The sequence below is a fragment of the Lissotriton helveticus genome, chromosome 2_1, assembly GCF_964261635.1.
Source record: "Lissotriton helveticus chromosome 2_1, aLisHel1.1, whole genome shotgun sequence".
Taxonomy (NCBI): Eukaryota; Metazoa; Chordata; class Amphibia; order Caudata; family Salamandridae; genus Lissotriton; species Lissotriton helveticus.
The window spans coordinates 1,394,162,443-1,394,177,782 of record NC_136059.1 but is presented as its reverse complement, the minus strand read 5'-3'; the positions used below and the strand labels follow the sequence as shown (position 1 = coordinate 1,394,177,782).

The following is a 15,340-nucleotide window of genomic DNA, read 5'->3' as shown; positions in this document are numbered from 1 at the left end:
CGGCTTCCACTGGTTCTAGGAAACCACACATGTGGTACGTCTTATGCTTGCCCAACAGCTATCACTACTGAAGTATGGTCCTATGGCACAAAAACAGGAAAGCTGAAAAGCCACACTAACTGCAGAAGCAGTAATATAGTGTACCTGATCATCTGCCCCTGTGGACTTGGGTATATAGGGGAGACAGGTAGAGAACTTTACCTGAGACTGTCAGAGCATAAATAGGCTATCAGGAAGCATAAAACACAAGCTCCCATGGTAAAACACTACATGGAAAACAACCACATTGAGTATGATCGTAAATGGCTCATCTTTGAGAAAATCACCCAGAAACCCGGATACGACATAGAAAAAGTGAGAAAAAATAGGGTAACCTTTTGGATTTTCCATTGTGATACAGTATGTAGAGGTCTTAATGAAGAGATTACTTGGATAATTACATAAATGTGTCAGTGAGAAGAGTCCTTTCACTCCCAGACCTATAGCTGCTCTGTATAGTAACAGTAGTTGGTCTTGAGCTGTAGGACACAGAGATTTGGCACACACTGGATGTTTACACCAGGGAGAATAGGGGCATTGCACCATCCATAGTTCCTATTCTCATTTACTCCAACTGTAAGCAAGAAGCAATTACCCATGAGTACAGAGAGATTAACATCCTGCCTTGTACAATAAATAATCAGAGGTAATTTCTCCTCTCCTTTCTTACAATACAGAGTTTATCCACTAGGGCATGATAATTGGACACACAATGTACCAGTCTAGATATTAGAGTAATCACGCAAGATTATCACTACGTATAACAGAACTATAATGTTGGCCCGTACTATATGATGAATTTCACATTTTATTTCCATTATTATCATGTAGCATCGTGTTCCTCATTCAAATATGCAGTCGCACTTCGGTGCTTCCTTTTAGATCTCAAGTGCAGTGGCCAACAGGGATAAGTAGTCAACTAGCAACTATAACACAGTCCTGCCCACTTAAAACTGGCTGTAGATCTGTGGGGTTATGTGGTCCTCTTTATGTTCAAAACAGGTGCTACTCTAGTTGCATTTGTCAATCCCTTCTCTCATTAGCTTGAATGGAGGTGTCATATTACTAAGTTAGTGCTCCACATGCAGCATTTGCAGCACCTAGTAAAATCTTGCACACATAGTGAATTCATCTCATGGTTGACTTCACCAGTTCACTCCTTAGGAAAAAAATGCACAAAACACAACCATTCTTTCATTCATTCAATTTCTTTATTCGGTTTTCATGTATTTGAAAAACCATAAAAGTACATTTATAAAACAAAGATCTTGCCATAAAATATGCTTAAAAATGTTTCTACATACAAAATAAAAACAGTTCGTTAATACGTTTTTGACGTCTTATAAAGTACAAATAGACAATCATCAATTATAAAAATATAGATCAAGAGCATAAAATAGGGAAAAGGGTAAACATAATCGGAATGTAAATTTCACAGTCTACTCCAGACTGGTACGGTATAGAACTTGTTCTGTGGTACCAAGACCCTCTCGAAACCCGAATTGAAGGTCCAATAGGATCTTGTTATCATCCGCCCAGAGCTGGAGACGCTCGAGGATGATTAATCCAGCCACCTTGCCCAGGGAGTCCAGCAGCGATACACGTCAATTTTAGGTTTGTCATTAGTGTCCACTAAAAAGGGGGATTTAATTATTGCCCAAAAGGCAATGTTATCTTTTGTAGCGCAGGTTTTGTGAAGTTGGGCCCATGGTTCGTTTTTTAGATCGTTTTTCCTTGATTTTATTGCCTGATTATACTCGCTTCTGAGATTGGCTATTTCCTTTTTATCCCTTTTTGTTTTATGGAGGGCTATTTTCAGTTTGGAATAGGCTTTAGTGCATGTATTATTAAACCAGCCTTTGGGTTTAGCAGAACTGTTTTTTTAATTAATATGGAAAGCTTCTTTTATTGTTTTCGTTATAGCCACAAAGTTACTCATGACCTCTTCGTGTCCAAAGATCGAGGCATTTTTCAATTGCCATTAGCGTGTTTTTTACTACTTTCCTGGTGATCTCTAATGGATCTACTTTAACCCACTTTAACCTTGTCAAGACTCAGGGTCGCCTGCCCAAGGGTCCTCAAAGAGTTACGTATATCAGATTGGTGTGGAAGTGATAGTGTAATACTGTTGGGATAGTGATCGCTTATTGCAATATCATGCGTAAAAAAATTCAATATTCGAGAGCGGAAATCACTAGAAATTAAAATTAAGTCTATGATACTAGATAATCCTCTACCATTAAAAGTACAGGTGAGGGGAATTGGAGGGTTCACCAATTCATTAGCCAAACCCAATTCCAACCAGAAAAGTGGTTAATTCAAACAGTTCCCCGTCATTGTATGGCGAAAATGAGTTAGTGGAATTTCGTTTTCAGCCCGAAGACCACAGGTTAAGTTAGATTTGTGCCCGCATAGGAATTGATTGAAGTCGCCGCCCCATATAATTACCAAGTCTTTGGTTGGCTTATTTTTTAGTTCCTGCAATCATAAATGAATTTCTTTTAGTACTCTAATTATTTCGTCCTGTTTAAGATTATTATAAAAGTTAACCAACACAAAGGAGTTGCTTTTACTCGCCCTCAGCATATAATTTGATAGTTAGTCTCTATTTTAACTTGAACAATATTCTGAATGTCAACAAGATTAGAAATAAAAATCGACATACCTCCCCTAGCTCTCCCTGATGTTGAAGGAAGTGCTTGAGAAAAGTAGGTTTTATAGCCCTCTATGTGTATTGCACATATAGCCCATGTCTCCTGTAGACCGAGGACATTACATTTTTGTATGAAATTAATCCAGATTTCATTGGTAAATTTGGGGCGCAAACCTGCGATGTTCCAAAAAAGTATATTAAGAAAAGATTTTTTTAAATATCCTGTTTTCGGGGGACCTTGCCTGGTAAACCCGGTATATGGGTCAGAATGATTTAAGGTTAGAGGTTCATCAATTTCATGTTGGTCTAGTGTTGTTAATATTTCCTGTACCTCTGAAAAACCATTCATTATCGATGACTTCCCTGGCCTGCATAATCTATTGTCTACTTCACAAAACACTTCATAGTTGATGAAAAACTGAGTATTAGTGACCACATACAAGCAAAGCTGTGGTGGTACATCACAGTAAGAGGAAACCTCTTCCATCAAATAAGCCTCTCAAGAATTGTAGTAGATGCGTCAATACATTGTTTGAAGAACGTGCTCAGTTCTGCTATTATGACCATAACCAGACAATTACTTAGTGCAGGAACAGAGCCCCAACTAGTAGAAATAGCTCAGGTGTGTACCAAATGATTTTGAATACCATTAACACAAAGTATGATCAGGTTACAATGTTTGCCCACCCCCACTCCGTTTTCAATATACATCCTTTTTTGGAAACTGTTTTTTTGGTAACAACGGCATTTATTTGGAATGAATAACAAAGGAATTGAGAGTACAGTACTAGAAAAGAAAAACCAATGCTAAGTTTCAAATTACAAACACAGAAGGAATTTCCTAAATCTGTTCACTGATTCCCCATTGCTGGCACTACTGACACTGTTCCCACTTATATGATCTTAACTCGTTAAAAATGTGACGTTCTTAATCTATTGCTAATAAATTGATTTTGACAAAGTGGAGAAGCTATATAGAGCCTACAAGGATCACTGAATTGTGGCAATGTCTCCTAGAAATAAAAAAGATGGGCATTCAGGAAAAGTACAGGAATCGGTATTCTTTTAAATGTATGCAGGTACTGCAGATTTTAAGCTTTGAATACAATTAAATGACATTGACATTACGCATAAAAGGGAAAAATAAATGGCATGGGATTTACCTTTGAGAGTAGGTTAGTGTGAATTTTCTTTAACACATTATCCATTTCAAGAAGCTTTGGTCCCACCAATGGGCTGTTCGGTCCACTCAAATGACCAATGTGATCCAACCCAAGGTAATGGAGTATTAATAAATCCCAGTCTGATCTCTTTAATACATTATCCAAATGCCTGGTTACGTTGTTATCAACCTTAAATTGAGAAAAACGAACATTTAAACAATCCATATATCATATATGCCTTCAATCACATTATTAAAGCAAATAATGTTTTGCAGCAACTGAGCTGTGGGTCCACCCCCAAATACACTGTATAGAGGTATGTTTAGATTCGATGTGATTAAAACCATCAAAAACTCAAAACAGACGCCCCACATGAGAGAATATCACCAATTAAGATCACTACTACAGCCACGTGAAAGAATGTAGAATTTAATACCGAACCAGGTTACCAAAATTAATGATGTACCTCAAACAATGTTTCCTATTATGCACCTGCTAATTACCTGGATGCCACTCATAACACAGCTTTGTCATATCAATTCACAGCTAATTTCAAGTGGCTTTAAAAGAGCTTCCTAATATTCATAGAGCATGGACCATAATGATTTTTTTAAAGTATTTTTTATTGACATTTATCATTATAACACTTCACATTTTAGTAATACGTTAGTAATAACATTGTATAATTACGTTATCAACTTAGATCTTTTTGGTCAATCATTTGGTGAATATCCACAGTGGCCGTGCAAAGGATTATCAATCAAGGGAAATGGAGTGTCAAATACATAACAGAAAATCAAAGGGGCATACAACCAACAGTACTAGAAGGACAAATACACAGGGTGACCTTGCACATGAAAAGGAGGCAGTCAGTTTCAGAAGGCCAACTCCCACCTTGAAGGGGTAATGGCTTCCAATTATCATGGGTGTAGATGGGCGGCATATGGGGGTCGGGTGATTTCCACCCAGCTCTAGGTCGGATACCCCCTGCGGCCTAGATCATGCCTTGGAACCAGTGAGCAATGTAATGTGGTGCAATCATTTCTTGTCCCATCATCCAGGTAGTACGAGAAATCTGGGGTTAGTGGAGCCTTCCAGGTTATCCCAAGGCCAGTCTCTCTCTTGTCGTCCGACAACCCAACCATCCTTCTTACAGTGAATCACTGTGCTCCCCAGTTCCCCTCCTGGGCCAGCCTCCGGGTGTTCCCATGACACCAGTACCTCAGTCCATAGGCCTGCTATAGGGCGAGCTCTTACCCCTCTGTCTTCTTCTCTGACCAATGCCCTTTCCTCAGCCCTGGCCCACTGGGTAACATTGTCCCTTCAAACCTGGATCTTGGGACCCCTCAGCTGATTTGCAGGACATTGCTAGTCACCTTTTAGCCAATACTAATGCCAAATCTATAAACTGTGAGCCCACTTTCCATGTAGTCGGCCTTGGAAACAACCCCAGAATACACACCTCCAGGGAAAAAGGAGGGATCGGCCGAGCGCGGTCTCCAGGGTCGTAAATATTGCCTCCCAATAGAGCCGTAGGATGGGGCAGTACCACGCCATGTGTATAAAGTCAGCAGCCAAGTGACCGCATCTGGGGCAGGGGCGGGGCTATCGTCCATACACCACCTAGAGTCTATGCGGTGTCATGTATGTCATGTGTATATAGTTAAAATCAAGGTATTTCAACCTCCTGTTCCTAGCGACCATTTTCAGGGAGGCCAAGATTCTCTGCCACCCAGAGTCAGACAGGTCTCGTTCCAGAATCTTTTTCTTTGCCCCGTAAAACATACAAGGTCCTACGCACCATTGTCGCAAGGGATCGATAAAACCAGGTCACCAGGTGTCTAGCGAAACCCAGGGTGACCAATAATTGCAAAACACCATGAATCACAGGCTCTTGCCGGACTCCCACCCACAAGTCCCATAGCCTACGTATCAATGCTTTGTACGCAAGGAATTGGCCTGGAGGCAAATCATATTGCTCCATCAGTTCATCCAGCGGCACCAGGGTGCCTTGTTGATAGCAGTCACCAACTGTGGCCACCCCAGCATCCGTCCAGGCCGATATTTGCCAGACTGTAAAATAAGAGGGGTTCCCGTGAGGCTGGCCTCTTAAGGTAGTGCTGGTGTATACAACGATTTCACCGAAGTCAAGACACATCTGCGCCAGCATTTCAATGCCACAGAAAGCAGCAACCCTGGGTGCTCGAGTACCGCCGATGGGCAAAGCAACTTGGCCAGCAAGGTCTCGATATGCGTCGCAAGCCCAATCACCTCCAGCCCACCCCAATAAGGTCAGTCAAGCCACAACACAGCCACTGAAGTTGTGTAGCCAAGAAAAACAGTTCAAAGTCCAGTACACCCAATCCCCCCTCCTCCAAGGAGCGCTGAAGAACTGTCAGGGACACTATGTCAACAACCGTCCCAGATAAGGCCATGCACCAGGATGTCTACACCATGAGATCGGTACTCCCACCGGTAGATTTACAAAAAAGTAGGAGTCTCGGGAGCATAACCATTTTGGTGAGCGAAACCCATGCCATTGTGGGCAGTTTATGGACCATAAAATGTTATTTAAAGAACAATATTAGTTTACTGCCCACTGCTATTTTGCATTCAAATTTAGTTCAGTGGTGATGCTTGTAGGGGATGTGGCCTGGTCAGCCGAGATGGTGGTCGCTCCCCCTTGGGCCCAGGGCATCAGCAGTGGGACTGAACTGGGTACATTGATAGGGTGTCCCAATTTGATGGCGTTTGGGTGGCTTTCACTGGGCGACGCCGCCACCCCTACGAATTTGCATCCCTAAAAGTAAAGTAACTGCCCTGCCATTGGCCCGCCAACTTCAAGAGAGCCTACAGACTCAGGAAGATGAAGGGGAGCCGCTGGCTGCACGTGCTGTCCCAGACCAAAATTAGGACTGTGGTGCAGGCGGCCTGTGGTGTGTGCTCAGTGCTTTAGCCTGAAGTTGAACTTTGTTGGAATGTAGATGTTGTCTGGTTCAGGCTGGTGTTGGGAATCTGATCACTATCATCCCAGGAGACTAAGACCGAAAGCACCTGTGTTGGGTAATTTCTGCTTGAAGGCAGAAGCAGAGATGCATCTTCCGTAGGGTGGCAGGGCCCTTCATGTGAATTGCGAGAACTGGGATATGTTGCCCGGGTGAGATCATGATCCACTTTTCATGGCGGCATTAACTTTCAAGGCTTTCACCAGACTGCTGCCCACTGGTTTCTTGGCCCAGATGCCTGAAAGACTGCTACAGGTGGCTGAAATACAAAAGCAAGAGGGGTTTCATGCTAGAGCCCATGATCATGGGGAGAGACAGGTCGTCCTCCTCACTGGCGTAAACCACGATTGACAAATTCACGGCCCCACTAGCTGAGGCCACCAGAAAGACGGGTGGAGTGGCCCCAACTTAGTCTCTCTGAAGCCCCAACATAAGAGCTATGCCACAAGCTATTAAGACTTTTCAGAGCAGTGTTAAAGACAAAGATTGGAGAAGTGAGATCAGTTGCAACTCTTCTCCATCAGGATCTCCATAAAATAGTTGACAGAGCTTCGGAAACTGAAGGGAGATTCTCGGATTTAGAGGAAACAGTCTAGGAGCTCAAGACTACTGTATCGCACCTGACTGGTGAAGATATCAAATAGTACACAGAATTACATACAGGATATACGAGGCTCAGAAACTGATGACCGGCATCATCTGGCCTACTGCTTAAAGTTCAGTCAGGTTATGGCCACTGATAAGTAAGGCAGGACTTCCATGGCACCCATTTTATGACTGAGCAGCTGATGAACAGCACATTCGTTATATTTAATGTAAATTAAGGCCGGGTATTCTAGTGGACAACAATCAATAAATCAATAATTTCATTTGTAAAGCGTGCTACATACCCGTGATGGTCTCAAGGCGCTGGGGGGGGGAGGGGGGCTGCTACTGATCGAAAAGCCAGGTCTTGAGAAGTCTTCTGAAGGCCAGCAGGTCCTGGGTCTGTCATAGGCTGATAGGGAGAGTGTTCCAGGTCTTGGTGGCGAGGTAGGAGAAGGATCTGCTGCCGGCTGTGGTTTTCCGGATGCGTGGAATTGTGGCGAGGGCGAGGTTAGCAGAGCGGAGGCTGCAGGTGGGGGTGTAGAAGCTGAGTTGGTTGTTGAGGTATGCTGCTCCGGCGTTGTGTAGGGGTTTGTGTGCTTGGATAAGGAGTTTGAAGGTGATCCTGTTGTTGACGGGGAGCCAATACAGGCCTGTCAGGTGGGGTGTGATGTGGCTGCGTCGGGGGACGTCGAGGATCAGTCGTGCCGAGGCGTTCTGGATGCGTTGCAGCTGTCTTAGGAGCTTGGTTGTTGTTCCTGCGTAGAGGGCATTCCCGTAGTCCAGTATGCTGGTGACGAGGGCCTGGGTGACGGTTTTTCTCGTGTCGGAGGGGATCCATTTGAAGATCCTGCGGAGCATTGGGAGGGTGTTGAAGCAGGAAGCGGAGATGTCGTTGACCTGCTTGGTCATGGAGAGGGCGGAGTCGAGGATGACCCCCAGGTTGCGTGCATGGTCAGTGGGTTCTGGGGCTGTTCCTAGCGATGTTGACCACCAGGAGTCGTCCCAGGCTGAGGGGGTGGGACCGAGGATGAAGACCTCCGTCTTGTCTGAATTCAGCTTCAGCCTGCTGTCCTTCATCCACTCGGCGACGACCTTCATTCCTCTATGGAGGTTGGCTTTGGCGATGTGGGGGTCTTCGGTGAGGGATATGATCAGCTGGGTGTCGTCAGAGTAGGAGATGATGTTGAGGCTATGTTGTCATGCCACGTCGGCGAGTGGTGCCATGTAGATATTGCTACTGCACGAGAAGAGGTCCACCCAGACGAATTGAATATTGGCTCATAAAGAGTCCACTCATTTAAAATACAACATGGAACTCACCAGAGGGTGACATAAAGGTCACAAAGTGAAATGGATTACAAACATCGATATACAAAAGTCTTTATTTCCTTTGTTGCATTATTTAGTTTGTATACTTTTCATTCAAAACATTAGATAATATGATACATCAATAAATAATTACACAGATATTACATCAATAAATACACATCATAAGAATCCCCCACATCAACCTCTCAACAAACATGCATTCCAATCTAATTCAGTCACACACGAACATCCACAGATATACCTTACTCAATACACATTCCTCAACGTAATCCCCAGAGTGACACAAGGAGGGGACCCTGCAGGACCTTTGTGGCACACTTCTAGGAGGCCCAGATCGATAAGGCAGGATCCAGAATTCAACTAACGCCAACGCGCGTTTCGGTGCAAAGCCCAGATCTGCGGGTGCACCTTCGTCAGGGCTTTCACGCCGAGGGAGAGGGGAAGACACGAAACATAAAACATACACCGTGACCAATCTGTTACAGAGAAAAATATAAAATTTAGATTCAACAATCAGATATAGAATTTACTAATTTACAATTTTATGCTCGTCTGACTGTCCTTAAAGGCGGTCAGCGGATACCAAGCGACCCCACCTAGCATATTCCCGCCGTAAATAAAGGGTATAAGGCCCGCCTCTAATTCCGAGGTGGGAGCACCTGGCCTTCTACTCTGAGGCCCAGGTGGTACGAGGTAAAATCCGGCGCAGATCTAAACGCCGGTCTAGTCCCGAATACACACCCTCAATCAGTCCGCAAGGGAAAATAAATCGCACGGTAACCCGGGGAAGACTACATACCAATCCCTCAGAGGCATAAAGAGCACGCTGCCCAAATAGCACTCGCACAATATGAGAGGCATCAGACCGTCGGGCATACGAACCCACAAGGGTTTAATCGTATATACACATCATAAAACGAATCTCAGATATTACAAGATAAGAGGATATCAGACAAGCCGAATTGACCAGATTTATGCGGGGAATCCAAGCGGGAGGTGAGCTAACACCTGCCAAACGGTGATCTCCATTTCAGCAAAAGAGGACATAACGGCTCCAAAAAATGTACAAAATGAAGACAGGGAAGGATTCACTGGATAGCATTTTCCCAAGGACACCAATCATTCAGGCCGGACTTAACTGCATCCAGAAGGAAAATCCAGAAAACCTCTCTTTTCTTTCTTATAGCCGTCACATCTTTACCAGGAACGGCACGAATCTTTCAAGAACTGACCATCTAAGATCAGAATCGCAATGGTTGGCAGTGCTCCAGTGAGCTACGAGCGGAGCCCCGCTCTTCAGATTTCGAATATTGGACTTGTGCTCACTCATCCTAATCCTGCACTCCCGTCCAGTTTCTCCCACGTAGGGGAGCCCACAGGGGCACACAATAACATAAATGATGTTACTAGTCCGGCAATTGCTCATGTCATTCAATTTAATAGTTCGATTACCGATCTGCAAAGTGCTGCCCGTCAAGGCTTGCGGGCAGGCATGACAATTCCCACAACGGTGGTTCCCAATCACAGGGGGAAGATTAAACACTCCGACTTGCTTAGGTGCCATCGTGGTCCCTACAGTTCCTCTAACCAGGTGGTTGCGAAGATTTTTGTTGCGCCGGAATGCAAAAATGGGTTTGGGTAGCTGTTCTTCCAGGTCATTGGCATTAAGGATATGCCATGATGAATTGACTACTTGCCGGATTTTATTGTTCATCGCCGAGTGGTTAGTAATGCATACAAGGCAGTCAGAGTTAGTACGGTCATGCTCAAGGAACATACTGTCCCTGTTAAAATACCTTGCTCTCTTGAACGAATCTCTAAACAGGCGGCGAGGATATCCCCTGCGGGACAGTTTCTCTTTCAAAATGTCGGACTGAGCGAGAAAATCACTCAGCAAGGAGCAATTTCTCCTCAATCGGAGAAATTGACTGAAGGGGCTAGAATCACGTTGACTGCGAGGATGGAAGCTTCCATACTCCAGGAGCGTGTTCTTCGCCGTCGGTTTTGTATAGAGGGAGACATAGAGAGAGCCCTCTGCATGCCTCACCCACACGTCTAGAAACTCCACTTGTAGACAGCTGACATTGGCCGTAAAATGCAGATTGGGGTCGGCAGCATTAACCCAGGCAACGAATTCATCCAACGAAGCCTGGTTGCTACTCCTGATGGAAAAAATATCATCAATGAAGCACGACTAGGCTCGTATGTGCTCATAAAAGGGAGCCATTTCATTGTGGATGTTAATTGCTTCAAAGTGGCCCATATACAGGCAAGCTACACTGGGGGCACAAGAGGCCCCCATGCTTACTCCCTTGACTTGATGAAAGTATTGTCCATTGAACTCGAAATAATTCTCGTGGAGAACAATTTCTAGAAAGCTGATAATAGTATCCGCATTGGGGAGATTAGCCACATCCGTAACAAACTCCCTCACAACAGTCACAGCTCTCTCCTGAGGAATGTTGGAATATAGGGACTCGAGGTCCATAGTTACTAACAGCTCAGTGTTAGAGTCAAAGGGAAGATTTTCGAGCTTAGAAATGAAGTGGCCTGTGTTCCTAACAAATGACCGAAGTTCACTGACCAGATGTATTACTAAGCACTCGGCGATGAACAATAAAATCCGGCAAGTAGTCATTTCATCATGGCATATTCTTAATGCCAATGACCTGGAAGAACAGCTACCCAAACCCATTTTTGCATTCCGGCGCAACAAAAATCTTCGCAACCACCTGGTTAGAGGAACTGTAGGGACCACGATGGCACCTAAGCAAGTCGGAGTGTTTGATCTTCCCCCTGTGATTGGGAACCACCGTTGTGGGAATTGTCATGCCTGCCCGCAAGCCTTGACGGGCAGCACTTTGCAGATCGGTAATCGAACTATTAAATTGAATGACATGAGCAATTACCGGGCTAGTAACATCATTTATGTTATTGTGTGCCCCTGTGGGCTCCCCTACGTGGGAGAAACTGGACGGGAGTGCAGGATTAGGATGAGTGAGCACAAGTCCAATATTTGAAATCTGAAGAGCGGGGCTCCGCTCGTAGCTCACTGGAGCACTGCCAACCATTGCGATTCTGATCTTAGATGGTCAGTTCTTGAAAAGATTCGTGCCGTTCCTGGTAAAGATGTGACGGCTATAAGAAAGAAAAGAGAGGTTTTCTGGATTTTCCTTCTGGATGCAGTTAAGTCCTGCCTGAATGATTGGTGTCCTTGGAAAAATGCTATCCAGTGAATCCTTCCCTGTCTTCATTTTGTACATTTTTTGGAGCCGTTATGTCCTCTTTTGCTGAAATGGAGATCACCGTTTGGCAGGTGTTAGCTCACCTCCCGCCTGGATTCCCCGCATAAATCTGGTAAATTCGGCTTGTCTGATATCCTCTTATCTTGTAATATCTGAGATTCGTTTTATGATGTGTATATACGATTAAACCCTTGTGGTTTCATATGCCCGACGGTCTGCTGCCTCTCATATTGTGCGAGTGCTATTTGGGCAGCGTGCTCTTTATGCCTCTGAGGGATTGGTATGTGGTCTTCCCCGGGTTACCGTGCGATTTGTTTTCCCTTGAGGACTGATTGAGGGTGTGTATTCGGGACTAGACCGGCGTTTAGATCTGCGCCGGATTTTGCCTCGTACCACCTGGGCCTCAGAGTAGAAGGCCAGGTGCTCCCACCTCGGAATTAGAGGCGGGCCTTATACCCTTTATTTACGGCGGGAATATGCTAGGTGGGGTTGCTTGGTAACCGCTGACCGCCTTTAAGGACAGTCAGACGAGAGGAAAGTCACGCTTACTAAACTCGTTTGGAGGTGAGGAGGACGTACTTATGATAAGTGAATTAGCCACTCGGCTAGCTATTTATGCTAACCGCTGCACGTTATCGGGTTTATGTATGAAATGGGTTATTTGTTTTAGAAGTATATTTTTTAGGAAGTATCGCCTTGTTCCGACTTAAATTCTCCGATTACTAGCTACTCTGCAACGGAGATTAAAGAACTTAGATAGCTGTGTTCGTAACACTTTTATTGAAAGCGTGGCTTGTGGCTGTATCCTTATCGATCTCCCGCGTTCTTGTTGTCCTTTGCAGAACACAAAGGTTGTTATCTGTGGCCGGAAGCGTTAGAAGACTTTGCTCTTGGCTGTGGGCGGGGAACTATGACCCCCGTTGCTGTGTATCTCACGGTATGTTCTAATTAGGGATCTTTTCAAACTTTTTGTTTATAACCTATTCGAACTAGCTTCCGTCAGTCTGCCATTTGTGATCCTATGCGTTGTTCCTCTAGTTAACATCGAGAATTAGACTTAACTTGTACTTAGTCCTAATGTCATTGGGTACTTATGGATCGTTATGCACGATTTATTGATGTACTCTTTTATTCAGATATACGTATTGAGGACCGTTTGAAGCAGGAAGTTACTATCCATGTGAGACCGATTCAAGATCCTTGGAGGAACAAACATTTCTAGCGGGTAAGCCGCCTACGATATGCTGGGTGTGGGCGGCGTAGAGATTTAGTCGAGCACCTTTGAAGCGGTGACCCTTGTTGAAACCCATCCATCTTTAATTATTTTTCCTTCGTGTTTAATCTTATTCAGATTCCGAGCGGATTTATGCTTGCAGTGACATTCCTAGCTGCGACCGTTTGGATCCATAAATCGTGGCCGAGGTAAAATGGGGACCCTCTAACTTGAATTTGTGGGGGGCTACAGTAGCAGTTAAATAGTAGAGCCCTTTGAAGAAATGACCTTATGTTTAAAAGAAAACTTGAATATCTACCTCTTTCAGTGAAGGAAGATACCATCTCTCTGAGGGTAGCCATATGCTTGGGAGAATGTATATGGAAAGTTTGCCGTCTCGCCTTTTTTTAATGTGATGAAATGCGATGTTTGCTATTTATTGCATCTAGGGATTTCTGTGTGCTAATTCTGGTGTTTTGATTTAATCATGGTTTACTGATTACTCTATTTTCAACATTGGAGCTCACCTTGTATGGGTGGCGATTTCTTGAAGCAAAACGATACAGGTTGAATTGTACATGACTATCTATTCGAATGAAATGTGCATAAACTACACTTGAAACTGTGGTTCTTATCAAAAATCCTTTGCTCCACTGTTGACTGTTCTTATCGAGCATAAAATTGTAAATTAGTAAATTCTATATCTGATTGTTGAATCTAAATTTTATATTTTTCTCTGTAACAGATTGGTCACTGTGTATCTTTTATGTGTCGTGTCTTCCCCTCTCCCTCGGCGTGAAAGCCCTGACGAAGGTGCGCCCGCAGATCTGGGCTTTGCACCGAAACGCGCGTTGGCGTTAGTTGAATTCTGGATCCTGCCTTATCGATCTGGGCCTCCTGGAAGTGTGCCACGAAGGTCCTGCAGGGTCCCCTCCTTGTGTCACTCTGGGGATTACGTTGAGGAATGTGTATTGAGTAAGGTATATCTGTGGATGTTCGTGTGTGACTGAATTAGATTGGAATGCATGTTTGTTGAGAGGTTGATGTGGGGGATTCTTATGATGTGTATTTATTGATGTAATATCTGTGTAATTATTTATTGATGTATCATATTATCTAATATTTTGAATGAAAATTATACAAACGAAATAATGCAACAAAGAAAATAAAGACTTTTATATATCGATATTTGTAATCCATTTCACTTTGTGACCTTTATGTCACCCTCTGGTGAGTTCCATGTTGTATTTTAAATGAGTGGACTCTTTATGAGCCAATATTCAATTCGTCTGGGTGGACCACTTCTCGTGCAGTAGTGTTATTTTCCCCTGACGTCTGCCCTTATTCGTTGCAGGGGGCCCCTTTTCTATTGGGCCATGTAGATATTGAACAGCGTCGGGCTGAGGGATGATCCCAGGGGAACGCCGCAGATGATCTCGGTGGTCTTGGAGCAGAAGGGTGGGAGGCGGACGCTCTGGGTTCAGCCGGAGAGGAAGGATGTGGTCCAGGCCAGGGCCTTCTCTAAGATTCCGGCGTCATGGAGGCGTGCTGTTAGGGTGCGGTGGCAGACCGTGTCGAAGGCTGCTGATAGGTCCAGAAGGATGAGGGCGGCTGTTTCTCCTTTGTCCATAAGGATCCTGATGTCGTCGGTGGCGGCGATGAGGGCGGTCTCGGTGCTGTGGTTGCTGAGGAAGCCGGACTGGGACGGGTCCAGGATGTTGTTGTCTTCGAGGTAGCGGGTCAGCTGTCTGTTGACTAACTTCTCCGTGACTCTCGCCGGGAAAGGGAGCAGGGAGATGGGCCGGAAGTTCTTGAGGTCGTTGGGGTCGCCTTGGGTTTCTTCCGTAGGGCGTTGATCTTGGCGTGCTTCCAGCTCTCTGGGAAGGTTGCTGTCTCGAAGGAGATGTTGATTGTTTTCCAGAGATGGGGTGCGATGGCTGTGCTGGCTTTGTTAAAAACGTAGTGAGGGCATGGGTCAGATGGGGATCCGGAGTGGATGGAGTTCATGGTCTTGATGGTGTCTTCGTCGCTGTCGTTGGACCAGGCGGTCAGGCGACTGGTGCGGGTGGTGGTCAAAGGGGTGGTGGTCTCGGCGGTGGATGTGG

The 15,340-nt window shown here is 44.8% G+C and overlaps 1 protein-coding gene across 1 annotated transcript in view; it reads right to left on the bottom strand.

Moving 5' to 3' along the window:
• Positions 1-15,340, bottom strand: part of PIGG (phosphatidylinositol glycan anchor biosynthesis class G (EMM blood group)) — an 809,046-nt gene that overhangs the window by 549,609 nt on the left and 244,097 nt on the right. Inside the window, exon 4 of the mRNA XM_078676334.1 lies at positions 3,856-4,044. Coding sequence (XP_078532460.1) covers positions 3,856-4,044 — 189 coding nt within the window. The remainder of the gene's footprint in view (positions 1-3,855; positions 4,045-15,340) is intronic.